Source organism: Rhipicephalus microplus, chromosome 3, assembly GCF_043290135.1.
Source record: "Rhipicephalus microplus isolate Deutch F79 chromosome 3, USDA_Rmic, whole genome shotgun sequence".
NCBI lineage: Eukaryota > Metazoa > Arthropoda > Arachnida > Ixodida > Ixodidae > Rhipicephalus > Rhipicephalus microplus.
In genome coordinates this window covers 249,320,564-249,338,524 of record NC_134702.1, presented here as the reverse complement: position 1 = coordinate 249,338,524, position 17,961 = coordinate 249,320,564, and the positions used below count along the sequence as shown (strand labels likewise).

General features: G+C 44.3%; 1 protein-coding gene across 3 annotated transcripts in view; it reads right to left on the bottom strand.

The window, feature by feature from the left end:
* Positions 1-7,309: 7,309 nt before the first annotated feature.
* The window catches only part of LOC119159841 (uncharacterized), a 250,188-nt gene continuing 239,536 nt past the window's right edge, over positions 7,310-17,961 (bottom strand). For all 3 annotated transcript variants that reach the window (XM_075890890.1, XM_075890888.1, XM_075890889.1), the window contains one exon: positions 7,310-7,464. In XM_075890890.1, the coding sequence (XP_075747005.1) occupies positions 7,411-7,464 (54 nt within the window). In that variant the 3' untranslated portion in view covers positions 7,310-7,410. The remainder of the gene's footprint in view (positions 7,465-17,961) is intronic.

The following is a 17,961-nucleotide window of genomic DNA, read 5'->3' as shown; positions in this document are numbered from 1 at the left end:
ACATATTGTATTTGTTTTCGTCTTACTGTATATTACCCGCTGACATTTTTCGTACATTTTTGTCAATCTCCGTTACGTTATGTAATCAGTGTACTTCTTACTATCTGGTTAGGCAGTGCTGTGCTTGCGCAAATTGAGCTTGTGTTCTGTCTTGTATTCATGTTGTATTCCCCCCAACTGTAATGCCTTATGGCGCTGTGGGTATCAAATTAATGAAGAAATAAAAATAAAAAGTGTCTTCCTCTAGCCACTTACGTTTGGGTGCTGTCATAGTCACCCCCTTAGCGTGAACGAAAAGTAGCATGGGTGGGTGAGTTTGTTTGACGCGTATAACGCGCTCGTCAAGACATGAATAATGCCACTATCCCGTCGCGTACGTTGTCCAATACTTCCTGCCAGACAGTGGCACGTACCGACGGGCGGGTATATGCCGCAGGTGATTAACAATTAGTATCTACCCAGGAACGATGAGAACACGCATGGGCAATTTTTACGCGTGAGCGTTAAGAAATGTGTGACATCAATAGCGTCGATCCGACGAGTGCAAATAATTAATGTCAGGGTTCCAGTGGGAGTTGAACTCAAGCATTCTGCGTGAAAATGAAGCATTGTATCACAGAGATACGCCAGGTCTCAGAACCACTTTTCAAATAGACTGTAAGATCCTTGAAACGTCAATAGTGGTTGCAGTGCTGCCTCCCAATTTCATAAACCTTACATACGGAGTGACTCGACACTGCCGGAAGGATGCCATGCTTACGGCCTTTGCAGTTTCAGGTCACTGTTGCCTGGGCAACATGCTGTGGGCTGCTGGGCTCCTCCTGGCCTGCTTCGGTTGTTGCTCCTTGCTCCAGTCAAACTTCACCGTGTTCGGCGCCCATTCCTCGCGCAGTGACTGATTTCACCTGCTCGCGAAAGGGAAACGCCTTTTGGCTGACCGACCTCAGCTCTGCTGCGCACAGTGAAGTATCTGGCTTGTCTTGGCTGCCACCCAATTTCTGGCCTCTCGAATGGCGACTGGTCACCCTCGGTTTTCCAAACATGAATGGAAACGACCTTCTCGTCTGGCAACATGGCTTTCCCGTCACGATGTCTAGACAGCGCAGTACTCTATATAAGCGTCAGTCTGCGACTTGCTGGTTTGGGCTCGACACCGCTGGAAGGATGCCATGCTTACGGCCTTTGCTGTTTCAAGTTGATTACTTGAATAATGCTTCTTGCATAAGAAATAGCAACCGTTGCTTCCTTGTGGTGTCGGGCCCACCAGAGCTTAGGAGTGTTTTGAAGCGATTATTATCTTGCATGTACGTATGGGGTGCCATGCGTGAACTTTTATTAATCCTGGCCGGTAATGTGGAATCAAATCCTGGTCCTATGAATAAGACGGAGGCCAACGCATTCGTTCTAGCCCTTACTGAAATACGCAATCTGAAGGAAAGTTACGAAGCTTTGCTCTCAAAACATGCTACCGCCGAGATTGTAATTAAACAGCTATAGCACAAAGTAGAAACGCTTGAAAAAGCCAACGCTTTTCGTATTGCTGATGGGGCTGGTGCGGATGCTGACGCGCTTCGTGCCATGTCGGACAAAATGAAAGCAGCAAACAGCGAAAATAAAAGTTTGAGTACCAAGGTGAATTCACTAAAAGAAATCACCGCTACTCGGTCTGTGACCACCCCTTCTGGCTCTGTTGAAGCTTTGCGCGATGTGACAAACCAACGGTCGAAAATTACGAATAGGTGCGACGATGCAGAAAATAGGTTACGTCGGTCTAACCTTCTATTTGCGGCATTGAAGATGACCCCAATGAGAACTGGGGAGTCTCAGAAGATAAGATAGTGCAGTTTTGTTCAGATCACCTAGGTACTTCCATAACTTCCACAATTAGAGTTCGTGCACAGGCTGGAGAGATTTAACACAGATAGACGAAGGCCAAATATTGTAATGTTCACTTTTTTCAAGGACAAAGAGCTAATTTTGTCAAAATCACGTAAGCCCAAATGAACTAATTTTTACATACGCAAAGATTTTCCCATGAAAACACGACAAGCTCGCCGAAAGCTTCTGGAATACGCAAAGGCTCAAAACAAACGCTTTAAGCTATCCGTTGATAGACTTCGCATTGACACTAACACCTATGTTTTCCATCACTCTAGCAACGTAGCTGTGCTATCTACGAGATACCTAGAGGCTAACATGAGCACGCGTACCGGAGTCAGTTTAAGTCGCCATCTTTATATGTGTCATTTGCTAACATTCGAAGCCAACTTCCGAAGAGGGATGAGTTGTGCTATTCCTTAGATTATAGTGATGCCGACATATCAATACTCACGGAGACTTCGCTCTATCCGGAAGTAACCAACGAGGAACTGTCCACAAATAAAGACAACTTTAACATATATCGACGTGAACGTGTCGATAGAAGAGGAGGAGGCGTCCTAAGAGCAGTAAAAAAGAGAGTGTCATCAGTTCCCCTTGATACTAACCACTCTACAGAGATAACTTGGACTGCATGCTTTACAACTTACGCAACAGTACTTATAGGAGCATGTTATCGTCCACCGGATGCCCATAACTCTTTCCCCAAAGATCTACGCGACAACATAGAACGAGCTACGCAACTCTATTCAGCTGACGTTATATAACCTTTGGCGATTTCAACTACCCGCTCATATATTGGTTTACCATGACTACCTCATGTCACGCCTCATCAAATTTTCTCGAAGTAACCCTTGATTATAACTTATCACAAGTTGTTCACCAATGCACCCCTGGCACTAACATACTTGACCTTGTTTTCACTAATGCACCAGAAACCACTGGAGCGATTTCTTACACAGAAGGATCTAGTGACCACAGGCTCATTAGCTTCCAAATCAACCTACCTCTAACTTTCACAAGCTCATTGACAAAAACAATCCGGGATTATAACCGTGCTAATTTTCATCAATTCAGGACGAACCTGGAAGATTTTTATCAGAAACTTTTTTTGGTGTCGTTTGCCTTTCGAACCGCGAAAGAAAACTGGATTCTTTTCAAAGAAAAATATTAGAGTTAGTTGACCAGCTTGTGCCGCTGATCTCTGCATCCAACGATAAAACTAACCCTTGGTTTACTAAACATCTTCAAACATTACGAAATAAAAAGAAACATTTCCATGATACCGCAAAACGCATTGGCTCTGTGTCCTACTGGCATAAATACAAGGTCTGCTTACAAGACTATTGTAAAGGCTTAGACACAGCTAAGAAGAAATACTATTCGCAGGACTTGCCGGTACTTCTCAAAAATAACCCCAAAAAGTTCTGGCAAATATTTTCACCCTACAACAAGTCTCCTAATCACATTACAATACACGATAATGAACTAATGCCGCTTTCTGATGAAGCTTCCGCTATTGCTTTCATTGAGTACTTCACCTCTCTATTTACACAGGAAGATTGTTCCAATGTACCATTTGTTCGAGATCGAGCTTTCGCTTTAATGGCCCCAATCATTGTCACTGCCAAAGGTATAGCCCATACTCATCACGAATTCTAAGGTTTCTACTTCATCAGGCATTGATAACATTACCTCTAAAATACTGAAGGACACCACAGATATCTCAAGCCGTTTTTTCTGTCTCCTATTTAAGCAGTCGCTATCATCAGGTGAGCTGCCCAAGGATTCAAAGATTGGTAAGGTGAATCCCGTATTTAGGTCCGGTGACAGGCACTTGCCCCGAAATTATCGACCCGTTTCACTTACATGCATATCTTGCAAACTACTTGAACATATCGTGGATTCTCATATCTACGATCACCTTGAATCAAACAACTTCTTCTTCTCCCATCAGCATGGCTTTAGAAAATGCTACTCCTGTGACACCCAGTTATTCGAATTAACGACTGACCTTCACTTTAATATGTACGCTAACGGACAAACCGATTGCCTCTTCCTTGATTTCGCCAAGGCATTCAATACTGTCCCTCATTGCCGTTTAATATCTAAATTGGCCGCACTTCGTATTGATTCATCAATCCTGTCTTGGCTACGAACCTTCCTCGCTTCGCGTGAGCAACTTACGGTGATCAACGATATTTCATCTAACCTTTTCGACGTCACATCCGGTGTTCCCCAAGGCAGTGTAATAGGTCCGTTACTTTTTCTAATATACACTAATGATTTGACCGATAACCTTTCATCTACAGTTAGGTTGTTGGCTGATGATTGCGCCATATACGGCAACATTAAAAGCTGTAATGATCATTCCGCTCTCCAAAATGATCTTGGCCTAACCTTCCAAGGGTGCGAAACTTGGCAGATGTCCTTTAACGCCTCTAAATGCAAGTTAACCTCGTTCACTCGAAAGCATACGAATTCAGCACTTCACTATAAGATTAATAACGCCGCTGTGTCAGCTAGGATCTTTCCAGGACTACGCATATAGCAGCTGTCTCATCGAAAGCCTCTCAATCTCTCGGATATCTCCACAGAAACTTGCGCAACGCTCCTTCTAACGTAGGCGAATTATCATATATTACTTATGTTCACCCACAGCTCTAGTATGCATCGTCCACATGGTGACCATATCAAGATTACCTGGTACGTATGTTGGAAGCCGTCCAGAATAGGGCAGCGAGATTCATCTCCGAAAACTACGACTATCATTCAAGCATTACCCTAATAAACAAGACCTTGCATTTGACTCACTAGAAATGCGCCGCAATATTGCTCTTTTATGTCTGTTTCATAGGTAAATTTATGGTAACGAAATTCGCTGTTTGCCACTTTGATATCCAGCGCGCACTTCCCAGCGCATTCACAATGCCCGTAGTTTTATGCGCATTCATGGTCACAGGCAGGCATTTCACTTATCATTACTACCTCAAGCCATTGCATATTAGAACGGTCTTCCGGATAATGTTGTATTCATTTGTAACCATGAAATTTTTCGTGATAACCTGATTTCGCTGCACTCTAATATTGTATAACGTTTGTGCACCTTGATTTTTGTAATCCTTTACAAGTATATATATATATATATATATATATATATATATATATATATATATATATATATATATATATATATAAATATATATATATATATATATATATAGTCTGTTTTTCTCCTTTATTGTTATTTCGGGTTATTTCGTTTGTATACTGATGCCCCCCTGACTCAATGCCCTTCAGTGGACCTGTAAGGTATTTTGAATAAATAAATAAAAACTTAAATAAATACGGCAGTCACGTCGGGTTAACGTCATTCGTGGTTAGTTGTCATGCGTTTAAGTTTATTTATGTAGCAGGGTCCAGGGCCAGTATAATCACGAGCATCAGCGCTTCATGTTAGCTTCGAGTGTTGCTATTGCTCAGTTTTCAGATGGCATCCTTGCGCTAGTGCAAACAAGTCGTTGTATAAACATCGGCCGCTCTTCAACATGTGTCGGTGCGTGCAACATTTGTACGTATATTTAGCGTAACTTCATAACGTCTCACTCAATAACTAAATTGCAACAATTCACCTTCCATCCGCATGCTTCGCGTAATGTCTATTCCCAGGTACGTGTGATCTACAAAACTTTTTTAGTTCTGTTTGGTTGTAAATGTGTGTGTGAAGGGGGGGGAGGTGGCTTTATACAGAGCTCTACTGGCTATAGCGGTTCTTCTAGCTAGGTCCAGGGTTCCTATTTAGAGAAATCCGTATGGGCGTTCACTATGGAAACACTCTTTCTGCGATGAACTCTGCACACACAAAGAACGCGCCTTCACAGGCTACGAGAGGTGCTCGTGACGCAGCAGGCAGAATCCGCTAGCGAGTTTTGGGTCTCGCGCTGCCGCAGCGTTCACAAGTCACCCTCTATACAGTATCTTTACGGCGTAGGGCCCTTCCTGCGCACCCGGTGCGTCAGTTTCGGTTTGGTCCGCATCAAGCGCTGGAAATTCGATGATGGATCTTTGAAGCTACACGGGTTATTTTTTTTTTAAATTTAGACTGGTCGAAATTTGTGACGTAAAGTGATTTCGCCGTATAAGCAACGAAGATTGAATAATTTTGTCAAATAATCATTTCTGAGGGACTTATTTTTGGGCAAATCTTTCCACTTCGACCTACGACAACAATCGCCCAACTACCATAGTTTTTTTTAATGAAAAACTCTGGATTGATTAAAAAAAAGACACCCTGTATATAGGCACTAGACCGTGACCTGATATGAAGTACCGGTAAGAGATTGCTTATGTGCGTAATTCAATAAATATTTATAGCGTGTTCGTTAACCAAAAGTGGACTCAGCGTTTCTATGTTTAATAGGAGCCTCCCGTTTTGGGGGGCGAATTATCTGAAGGTCTCGGCGTGCTGGTGTGCCTCGTTTGCGGCACAGCATGTGAAATCTGGTATGGTGACGGTTAATCTATTGAATAAAGCTGGTTGCGCCTAACGTAAGGCGCTTGGCATATGGTGAGAGAGAGAGAGAGCAAACTGCACGTTGAAGCACAAGAGGGTCATCTATACCAGAAACACAAAAAGGGGGTAAAGGAGAGAGGCAATAAGTTAACCATATGAACTGAGATAGCTACGTATTGGATGATTGCAAATAAAAATACATTTGCATACAGCTGAAACAAAATCTGTCTTTTGTCTGTCATTGCCCATTTCAAGCGATTGCCATGTTCCAATATAGGAGACCCCAGTTCATCACTGCCTGCATCCCTCTCCAGGTTTCATGCTAATGGAACTCTTTATGGCTTTCTGTTCGAGTAACACGATACTTTGTGTAGCGCTAAAGCGTGATATATCTCACCTCCCCCTCCCTCTAAATATCCAGTGTTGGCGCATCTTAAATCTGTATGCAGGAATGCTTCTTGCGAAGTTGACGGTCGGGCTGATCACTGTCGTAACGATGGCGAATGGTAGAGAACATTTTAATTTTTATTTCGCAGATTGTTTTGTGGCTGAACGGGTGTATTGAAATATTCTCTATCATTGCTGCATCGTTGTTTTTTTTTGTTACTTTCACCTTAGTGCGACGTTAATTTTCTATGTATGATTATTCGAGTCAGAAACACTTATTCGAGTAAAATAACTCCTGCTAAGGGAGTTTACATTTAAGACTTGAGTGGTAAAGGACATGTCGAATGATAAAAACAAAGTATTTTGGCTAAAATGTGTTTACAGTGATCGATGTTGGAGAAGAGATAAAGGTGGTGGCGGCCGAACTAATACAAACCCTCTGAAAACGCAGAAAAGTATTCCGATGTTCCAAAAGTATTTAGAGTCACTTGGAATACTCTCTTCCATCTGGTTCTTCAGAGCAAACGGAGCTTCAAAATGTTTCATTTATTACTGCGGAACAGGAAAAAAAACAATTGTTGAATGGCAATTTCTTAATGAATAACAGCACTCTGTTCTTTTCTAAAGCTACGTCAGGTCTTGCGGCGATTCTTGACAAGGTCCCCGTGGAAATTCTTCAGGCATTTCTGCAGGAAGCAGGAAAGAAAATGAATCGGTTCGGGTGTGCTGTAACAAGGGTCAACGTTAAACTTTTACGGACTTACCATGACATGGAATATGTATTTTTCACACTTATTCTGTGTCGTATATGCCAACCGTGTAACTTTTGCCTTTTAAATAGAACGATGTTCTTTGCGTCCGTCTGCTGTGCTGACGTACATGATGTGGCAAATGCTTGCGCTAGATTTACCCCTGCCTAAATTCCTAGCTACCTGTGGGCAATTGTGTGTAAATGATTACAAGCCAGCGAATTGCCCGATTTCTTCGAAAAATCGTGCCTTTGTGGCCAACATTGTGCTCTAGACATACTCCAAGAGTGAACAGCCGAAATCAGTATTATCGGATGGTTGCAAAGGAGTCAAAAGTGTGGTTACACACTGCGTTCTTCGCGGTCAGTTCAGGAGCCTAACCTAATAACTACTTAAAACTTTGCAATTATTTTTGAGTTGTTCACATGGCATTATCAATAAAAATTTCCACTTCTGGTATTTAAACATCACTCAAAAATACTTGAAGCACTGATATGTGGTATTCACCATTCTTGGGAGCTTCTTGTCGCACTTTACTCCAGTCCTCCTTTGTGACCATCCATTTTCAGCCTTTTAAACTCAATTTTTTGTCGCAATGTTTTTTTCTTTTTTGCCATTATGAGGTGACGGGAGCTAAGACTTATTGCAAACTTAATCCGTTTTAAATGCAAATGCATTTATTAGTCGGGCTATGTCAGGTGTCCGTCGGGGCCCGTACTCCGACATCCTCTTCCATAGCAACAGCTTCGGGTGCGCGCGTGCGCTCGTTTTAGCCACTAGCAACCGGAGCAGGTAGCGCGAGAGAGCGTAGGAGACGGTAGGTGAAGTGCCTCACTGTTTCTTTTTGTCGCCGTTCACTCTCTCCCCTACCTGCTCCACTTCCCCGTCCACTCGCACTTCACTCCCGATCGTTTAATGGCGTGGAGCCTCTTGAGAGCATCTGGTTATGTGTGCTCAAAGCGCCGCTGTGAAACGGCAACGCCGAGCTGAGAAGGCTGTTTTGTTTCTTTCATAGGATTTTCTTAACCATGCACGCTAGCTACTAGAGCTGAAAACGCATATCACGACAGAAAAATGCCACCTGAGGCACAGGCGCTATTGGCTGCAACTTGTAATAATAAAAAAGAAAACAATATTCTTCTAACACTGGGTTTTCACGTGTGAAACCCCTTTATGAATGCTGAGCAATGCCTCCGCATTTTCTCACGATTCCCTTAGGAGAGGTGGGGGCATTTTTTTAACTACGGCGAATTTTAAACGCTTCATTGCAAAAGAATACGACACAACACAAGCACGACAAAAACATATCCATTTTGCTACTATCATCCTGTGTTGTCGTTTGGCGAAGGTCTCATGTTTTGCTCTCGAAATTTGTGTTAGCTTCAGCGTGCCTTGCCAAATATGAAGCTTTATGTATCTAATTTTCTTGTATACATCTTTGCTCGATAACGTAAACAAAGTTATGCAGTGAATGTAATATGGCGTTGGAGGTGTCTTTTCTTATCTCTTGTGTCTGCTTTTGTACTCCCTGCACCTCTTGCACTAGTAGACGTCACACTCTGCCCGTTGCGCTACAAAAATGTCGCCACAAGCGCTCTCACCATTGACCTGAAGCTAACTGGCTAGTGCAAAGAGAGCAGTCTACAATCTAATTTACTAAATAGGCGACGATAGACGCGAGATGTAGTTTCTTGAATGTCATGGACGTGGCAAGCTTGTTCTGTCTATTGACCCTTCCGAAATGGGGAAAGCTAGTGAACAACAAGCAGGTGAAATAAAAAAAAGGCTCTTTTAAAACGAGTGCGCGTTCTCAACAATCATTCACGCTGACAATGGGAGGCCTATAGCTGCCTCTCTATGAATAAGTCATTTTTCTCTTTCGCTCCTCTTGCCCCGCAACGGTGGTCTAGTGGCTAAGGTACTCGGCTGCTGACCCGCCGGTTGCGGGATGAAATTCCGGCTGTGGCGGCTGCATTTCTGATGGTGGCGGAAATGTTGTAGGCCCGTGTACTCACATTTGTGTGCACGTTAGAGTACCCAAGGTGGTGAAAATTTCCGGAGCCCTCCACTACGGCGTCTCTCATAATCAAATAGTGGTTTTGGGACGTTAAACCCAACAAATCAATGAATGTTTGGGTCCTCGTCCGCTTTTCATAGCGTGTATGATTGCAAGAACGTTGCTGGCAGGAATAAACCAAAGAAACATGGCTGCTTCAAGCTCGGGGTGACACATCGATACATGGGGAAGAAAAAAAAAGCAAACAAGGTTAATTCTTTCGTAATAGGAATCGGTATAACACGAAAGGGAAACGTGTCCTTACCAAAGTGGTGAAGTGCTTTCAGTACATCGATATAAGAGAGCTTATACAATGATTGTTGGTGTTCGACAGATACAGCATCGTTTTTCGTAAAGGCATCTACGTTGATGCTTAGTCTGGTTTTGTCGCTAAATCTGATGCTGTCTTGTCATGACAAAAATCTTCTGAAAATTTCTTTGAGTATGATGCCAAACTCTTTCTGCAGATACCTATGGAACACCCCGTATACCAGGGGCCACGGAATGTAGGTATGCATCACAGGTGTCTGACACTTTATATCTACTGAAGAATGGCGAGAACAAACGTTGGCACTTTAAAAGCAAGAGTCTAGAAAATAGATATCTGCAGCGTTCACTGGACTAATTCAAAAAATTTGTGATACTATCTCAGCAGGAATTGAGCCAAAGTAGTCTGCACGGCACTCAAGCCATGCAGAGTCAACTCCTTTCGAATAATCGCCAACGACCATCCTGATTAAACTCGTGCTCTTCAGACCCAACCCGGTATCGCTTACCTTCGACATCTTGGCATTTAAATGTACGCCACCTGCTTCTCCGGCTCTTTGTAACTGCTTCATTATTTAAAAGTAGGCCACCTGCTTCTTCCCTTGTTTGTAATGGCTTTCTTCTTGTGCATCCCATCCGTAGATATTCGGAAACAGGCTTACGCCTTTGTCGTCGGCAACCCTTTGTAGGGGCTGTACGTGGTGACCATCTGCTGGCTTCGAATTTTTAAGCTCTTTCGTTCGTTCCTGTCCGAAGTGGTCACCGCTTTGCAGCATATCGCTCCTACGTTGCGTGTTTTTTTCTTTTCCTTTTTTACCCCTCCTTTCAAGAACACATTGAATCAGTACCGACTAACCGCATATAAATCGAGGACTCCCCTCATCTGCTTTATGATTTTTTTCAGACGGCGATTATCAACAGAGACACGCGCCACCACCAGGAGATGACGTCACTACTAACCTACTTAAAACTAACGCGACAAGGATGACACGGCGCCTTTGACAAAGATAGGTCCTGCTTTCAAAACGTCAGCCAGTTTGTCTGAGGAGCTTCCCGTGTTCACCCTGATTAGCCCACTATTGTTGGGCTTGGCGTCATTCACCTGCTGTACGCAACTGGTTATAAAACATATGTGACCTTGGCACACTTTCGCAGATTTCCTTAACAAAAAAGTACTTTCCTTTTATACACTTTGCATGAAACGATTTCTATGGCACATGAAACCTGGGAATTTTCGGCGATATATTATGAAATCTGCCACCATCATTTCATCCTAAGTTTTTCTCCAATGACTACTATTTGCCACAATATAAAAACATTTGGTACTCAGTCCACTCTCGAAAAAAGCCTTGACCTAATCTTCGGGGTGCAAAACTTCACAGATGTGCCTTAGCTTCTCTAAATGAAAATAATGTCGTTCCCTAGAAAGTGTACTAACTCATAATTTTGATATGAAACTAATAACTCCACTACATATCAGCCACCCATCGTACTAATATCTCCATATTCACTTTTCATTTCATTTTTCCTAGACAAGGCTTATAGCAGATGTCTCATTAAAATCCCCCTATATGTCAGCTGTCTCTGCAGCATTAAGTGATATTTCTGAGAAAGATGGACACACCGTTATTTAACTGCAATCAGGTGCAGCAATCATCTGACATATTGACGGCTACTTCAATTTTTTGTAAGAAAATGTTCTGCAGTGACTTCTGACTGAGTCATAGCACGCAGTCATACTGAAGGCAGGGGTCTTCTGTCGACCTTTCATGTCCAAAAGATTAAAAAACGCAGCCTATAGACGTTTGCCTGTTCATCTAGAAAAGCATATTTACTACCGATATGATCGCCGGTCTGCGATGCCTGCTCTAAATCACTCGTGTGGTCATTCGAAGCTTGTAAAACGTGAAATTATGTGGTTCCATGCCTACGTTGAGCCTTTGATAGATCCTGCCCTAAGTCATGAGCTTCAGAGTGCTCCTGTATATAGTGTACTTAAGGCAGCTCTTAGTTGTTTCATTCTAATTCTCCTCAATCGCATTAGTGTCTGAAATGTTGTTGCGGCAAGTAAAAAATAATGAAAAATGTTCATGTTTTTCTTCTGTATGCACTCAAGAAAACAAATACGTGGTAAATCTTGTACATTCACAAAATTGTGCAAATGTTAAAAATGCTGAAATGTTAGGTAACACATATTCTTACTTCGCGTAGTGTTTAAAATTAGTTTTGAGTTTGAGTGACGATATTGTTTGTCTTCATTTTCTTCCACCTGTTTTGTGGAGGTTTATTCTTCATCCGGTATTTGTTATTACATAGGCTCGCAGACTTTTAGACTAAGCGCAAACGAGGCGTAATGCATCCCTTAGTCAGCCTACAGTGTGGCCCCGCATGAGGACTCGTGATAACTGCTAGCCACTTGATATGATTCATTTCATGCGTATGCCGTAACAAGGAGCAACGTCACGACGTATGGTCTATGCTATCGAAGTGGTCGCGCTGCCTCAAGAGCTGCTGGGATATGTGCCGAGATCAGTCTTGTTGGATAAATTCCAGTTGAGGAAGAGGCCAGTGTGCGATAATCTGAGATTTAATTCCCCCCCTTTGTTTTGCTTTTTGCTAGGAAGGGTGAAATAACTACTACTACACGCACCGCGGAAGCACGGCTTAAGGAGCTTCACACCAAAAACTTTAACTGCGGTGTTGACGCCAAACTTTCGGATGTTACATTATCACAAGTGCCAAAGCGTAAAAAGTCTTACCGGCTTTACCTCTGAACTTTGCTACATTTCTTACAAGTAATTTAAAATGTCGTTGAGAGAGAGAGAGAGAGAGAAAGGAAAAACCGGGAGGTTAACCAGATATTGGCATCTGGTTTGTTACCCAGCGCTGGGGGCGGGGAAATAGGGGCAAGAAAGAGGGGGTATATAGAGAAATAAAAAAAAAAAACACGCGCACTCATGTGAAAACAAAACCGCACACAGGATAGGCATCCTAGCTACAACCGTTCAGTAAAGTCGGTCGATCGCAAAAAGTGTAGTAGCACTTTCAGGGCCTTCCGTGAAGTTGCATCTTGTCGATATTGTAGAATTCCTTGCTCCGACAGAGTTTGAATATCTAATTTGCTGAGTTCCTTGCGAAGGCATAGTCGTTGTTTACTATACTCTAGGCAGTCACAAAGAATAAGTTGGATCGTTTCTTCTTTGCCACAGTGGCCACAGCCCGCGGTGTCGGCCACCCCAATGCGGAAAGCGTACACGTTGGTAAACGCAACGCCCAACCACAGCCTACATAACAGGGTCTGGTCTGCTGGGCAAATCCTCGACGGGACTTGAAGACTTAGCGTAGGGTCAAGCGAGTACAGTCGGGCATGCTTGAAGTGTGGCTGATTTCATTGTGACGTGGTTTGCTGGCGAGCAAGCCTGCGGAGCTTTCGTGCAGCATCTGTCCTGGAAAGTGGTAGTGGTAGTTTATGTTCTTCTGTGGGGGCTGAGCGGGCAGCTTGATCAGTACATCCATTGGCGATGATTGCGCAGTGACTGGGTAACCACTGAAATGTAATTTGGTGCTCTTTCTCAGTCAGGTGGTGCTATCTTTAGTACCAGCGTCTGCTATCTCTGCTATCCAACCTCTGCTATCTCTAGTACCAGCTGCTCGTGTGGTCCACGGCGTAAGGTTGATAGTAGAGACTGCACTGCCGCCTTCGAGTCGCAGAAAATAGTCCACTTGCGTGTAGGTTGATAAACGACAAAATGCAACGTGGCACGAAGTGCTGCCAATTAGGCTGCCGCTGATGTTGTTGCGTGAAATGCCTTGAATTTAATTGTCGTGGCCAACCTTGGTATCACTACTGCTCCTGTAGTGCTGTCCGGCCGAACCGATCCGTCAGTGTATATATGTGTGGAGTCTTGGTATATCTCATACAAGAGAAGTAGTGTGAGCTGTTTAAGATCCGGTGACGACAAATTGGCCTTTTTCTGGACGCCAGGAATGTTAATATTATTCATTGGTTGAGCGAGGCACTATGGCGGAGTCACAGGTCTAGCTGCAGGAGAGAACGAAGTTGGGATCGACTCACCATGTGCAGTCACTGTTTTGCAGTAAGATGTGCATGGTCGGTTCACTGGTAGAGAGGCTAGGCGATGTCGAGAAGTTCGAGCAAGGGGTCGTATATGTGCCCTCAGCACTTCATTAATGTGGGTCTTGATTAAATAGTCCCATGTGATGGCGATAGTTGCCACTGTTGATGCGCTTTGGGGCAAGCCTAAACGAATCCGGAGTGCTTGAGCGTGTACACTTTAAAGCATTCGTGTGCTTGTTTTACTTGCGTTGGTTAACGCATGTAGGCTGTACCGAAGGAATCCAAGGAAAAGAATGCTTTATAGTCGCAACATAGCAGCTGTGGACATTCCCCAGTTTTTTCCAGCGAAAAACTTGAACAAATGACAGATGCCTGTCAGTCGCCTTTTCATGTATGATACATTTGGGCTCCATAATAGGTCTCTGTCAAATATAACACCTAGGACCTTGTATGATCGGAGGTGACGTATCCTTTCGCTGTTCATCAGAACGCTGTAGTTCTGCATTGGTTTGCGCGTAAATGCCACAAATGCACATTTCTAAGAGGAAATTTAAAAACCTCGTTGACGGAGGTAAATAGCAACTTGAGTGGCAGCTCTCGGAATTTGCGCTTGCAGCTGTAGACGTGTTACTGCAGACGTCCAAACGCAGATGTCGTCCGCGTACATTGACAATCTGACAGTACTTGGAAGTTACTCATTGAGAGCTATTAGTGTCAGGTTGAATAGTACAGTGCTAAGTATGCCACCCTGGGGAACACCACGGTGGCTGTAATGTAGCGAAGCGCCACCATTCTCTGTTCTCACGAAAAAGGATCGCTCAGAGAGATAACCGCGTATCCACTGAAACATCCGACCGCCCACTCCTACCTCCTTGAGAGCGGTGAGGACAGCTTCTTGTGTGACGTTATCGGACGCCCCTTTACCATCAAGAAATAAGGAAGCGCAGAGATGCTTACGGCCTTTTTCGTGTTGCACGTAGCTGACCAGGTCTACGATGCTATCAAGTGATGACCGACCGCGGCGAAAACCCGTCATAGCGTCCGGGTAGATGTTGTGATGCTCCAGGAACTATTCTTGACGTCCTAGTACCATCCTCTCCATCCCTTTGCCCAAGCAACTAGCCAGTGCAATCGGTCGGTACGATGTGAGCACCAAGGGTGACTTGCCAGGCTTCAGTAATGGAACCAAACGGCTGGTCTTCCATTTAGGTGGGAATCATTGTACATATGAATCAGTGTATATACGAATCATTGTATAGAATATTGTATATACGAGTCATTGTATATCTCGGGGTGGGCACTCCTCGCACACTCCACACTCACCAAGGTGACACAGTGCTCTGTATGATATTCCATCAGGCCCGGGTGCTGATGTCCGTCTACACAAAGCCAGTGCGGCCTTAAGCTGATGAATAAAAAAATGGGTCCATGTGGATATCGCGTGATGTCGTGCCCCCACTTGAGAGCGGGAAGATGTTGGGTTCTGTGAGCTCACCAGATAAGTTAGCACAGAACTCTTCTACCACGTCGGCCTCCAATCTCTGTTGAGAGAGGGCTAGAGCCTTGAATGGAGACCACTGAATGGGAGCTGTCCGCAGCCCTGTTATTGTCCTCCGCAAGTGTGATAAATGCTTGCGGGGATCTAACGATGCGCAGAAGGCTGCCAAATGTAGTGACTCTAGCTTGTCTATGCGGTGCTGTATCTTCTTCTGAAGACGTTTAGCGATTCGTAAATCGTCAATTGCTTTCGTGCGTTGGTACCTTCGTTCCGCTCGTTGACGGAGAACCCGTAGTCTTTCCAATTTGAGATTAAATTCGGTTACTGTCGAAGAGCATGTGAGGGTGCACCTCGTGTCTTGCACTGTGGACTTGATCTCCTCTTCTAAGTCAAGTGAGGTGTTCTCTTGACAGCGTTTTCCCATGAGTGATTCAAATTTGGTCCAGTCCACTCTTTGGACCGTTTCGCGTACCTTGCAAGGTGATAATCCTCTGATCTTGCAATATGTAGGAACGTGGTCACTTACATGTGTTTCTATGTCCGCAAACCATCCGGCACACCTGACGAGACTTCGAGAAACAAAATCCAAGTCAAGGTAGCTGCTGTATCCCGGGCCACGTAAAAAAGTTGGGCTGCCATCATTTAACAAGCACAGCTCGTTGTCTGAATCAAAATTTATCAGACTTGTACCATTTGCGCTGATCTTCGGGCTCCCCCATAGCGTATGGTTGGTGTTAAAGTCTCCGATGATGACCCATGGGCCAGGAGTGGATGATATGATGTGTCCTAGTCTTCTATGGTCAAATATACTTGATGGCGACAGGTAGGCACCGACAACAGTGACGGTAAGACCCCTTTTCTTCACTGTTAAACATATATATTGGTTATTGTTGTGATGTGGCACAGACCGAAGAATATAAGTCAGGTCACGGCGAATAAACAGCAGGACCTCGCTGTTTTCACTATAACAAGCCGACATAAATGATTCGTATACGGAGAGTCTGATAGCGCTTAAAAAATTTGGCTCGCAGATTATGATGAGGGAAAACCCATTGGCGAAAATGAACCAACGGAAATCTGCATTGCGTGATTTCAGTCCTCGTGAATTCTACTGAAAAATTGTTGATTTTTTTACCTCTTCCCTGAAAGACAGTGGCTGGTGGCCCATTATCTACTCAAGAGCTGCCAGTACTGAACTCAAACATCCAGTACTTGAAGTGCACTTCTGGATGACGTTGTGCGCATGTTGTTTAACACCGTGTGAATGGCATTATTATGGGTCGTAGAAGACCAATCACTTGCATAACCAAGTTCCGCTGCTCCTTTGTTGTCGCAGCTTGCTCTGATGAAGGCGGCTTCTGATGTGGTTCTTCCACAAGTCACGCGCGCGTAAGTGGCGGCCATTCTTCAGTAGAAAGATATCTACTTGTATTCTCTCTTCTATCGACTGCGTTCGCCACGGTGTACCCTGTAGTGGGCGCCGTTCCCAGATGCGTTGACTTACTTCTTGTAGTTGACTGTGTTCTTCGCGAAGACCTTCGATGGTGACGGCGTCGTCTTCGCCGGACTTTTTCCGTGGCCTCTTTGTAGTAGAGCTGTCTCGCACCATTTGTCTAAGAATACTAAACTCCTTCTTTATGCGTGAAAAGTCTTTGGAAGATACACTGTGGGCACCTTGAAAATTAGGACACTTTAGTATGGTTGCGCTGCATTTGTCCTCGGAGTGTGGTTCTGAGCATAGGGGGCACACTTTCGAGTTCCTGCACGCAGCCTGCACATGAGCGATCTTCTGGCACTTATGTCATCGCATAGGTTTTAGAATAAATGGTCGGACCTGATGACTAAAGTGGCCTACCTTCACACGGGAGGGGATATAGTCCCTTTTGAACGTAATTTTCACACAATGTGTGTTAACAAGGCGGCCGACATTCACAATGACGTTATCTTCATTTGCCGGTTTTATCAGCACTGAGAGATCCGAGTTTGGAATTTCAGTGGTGATGTCATAAATGACTCCTGTCGAAGTGGTGCTATTAGCTGGTATTATAGACTTGACATTCATGTTACCCAGTTGCGTTACTTTCTGAAGCGCGTTCAGCGCACGTGGGTTCAACACATCGATAGCCAAGATGTTCTTTCTTGCGTTTAGTCGTACTTCTTTGATCTCATTTGGCGTAATATTCTCGAGATACCTAGAGAGCGCTTGCCTGTTCAGCCCGCGTAGACTGTCGGTAGCCTTCAGTGGCACAACCAGGAAAGAGTGAGGCCATCGCTGAGGGGCAGTTTTTACGGTGGTCGTGCTTGATGCCGAATATGCATAGACGATCTGTCGTTTAGCCTTGCGTTACAGGACGGGTTAGAAGCCGTCGACCGAGGACTCGTCGCTTGATGCGGAGTGCAGCTCAGTGTCCTAACTCTCACTAGCCGCGTTTCCTCTCTTCCTCAAAGCAGTCCCCGCGGTCGAAGCGGACTCGGACGGTGCCCCATGAGGTTGAACATCCATCACAGCGATATAGAGGGCGATAGACCCCACAA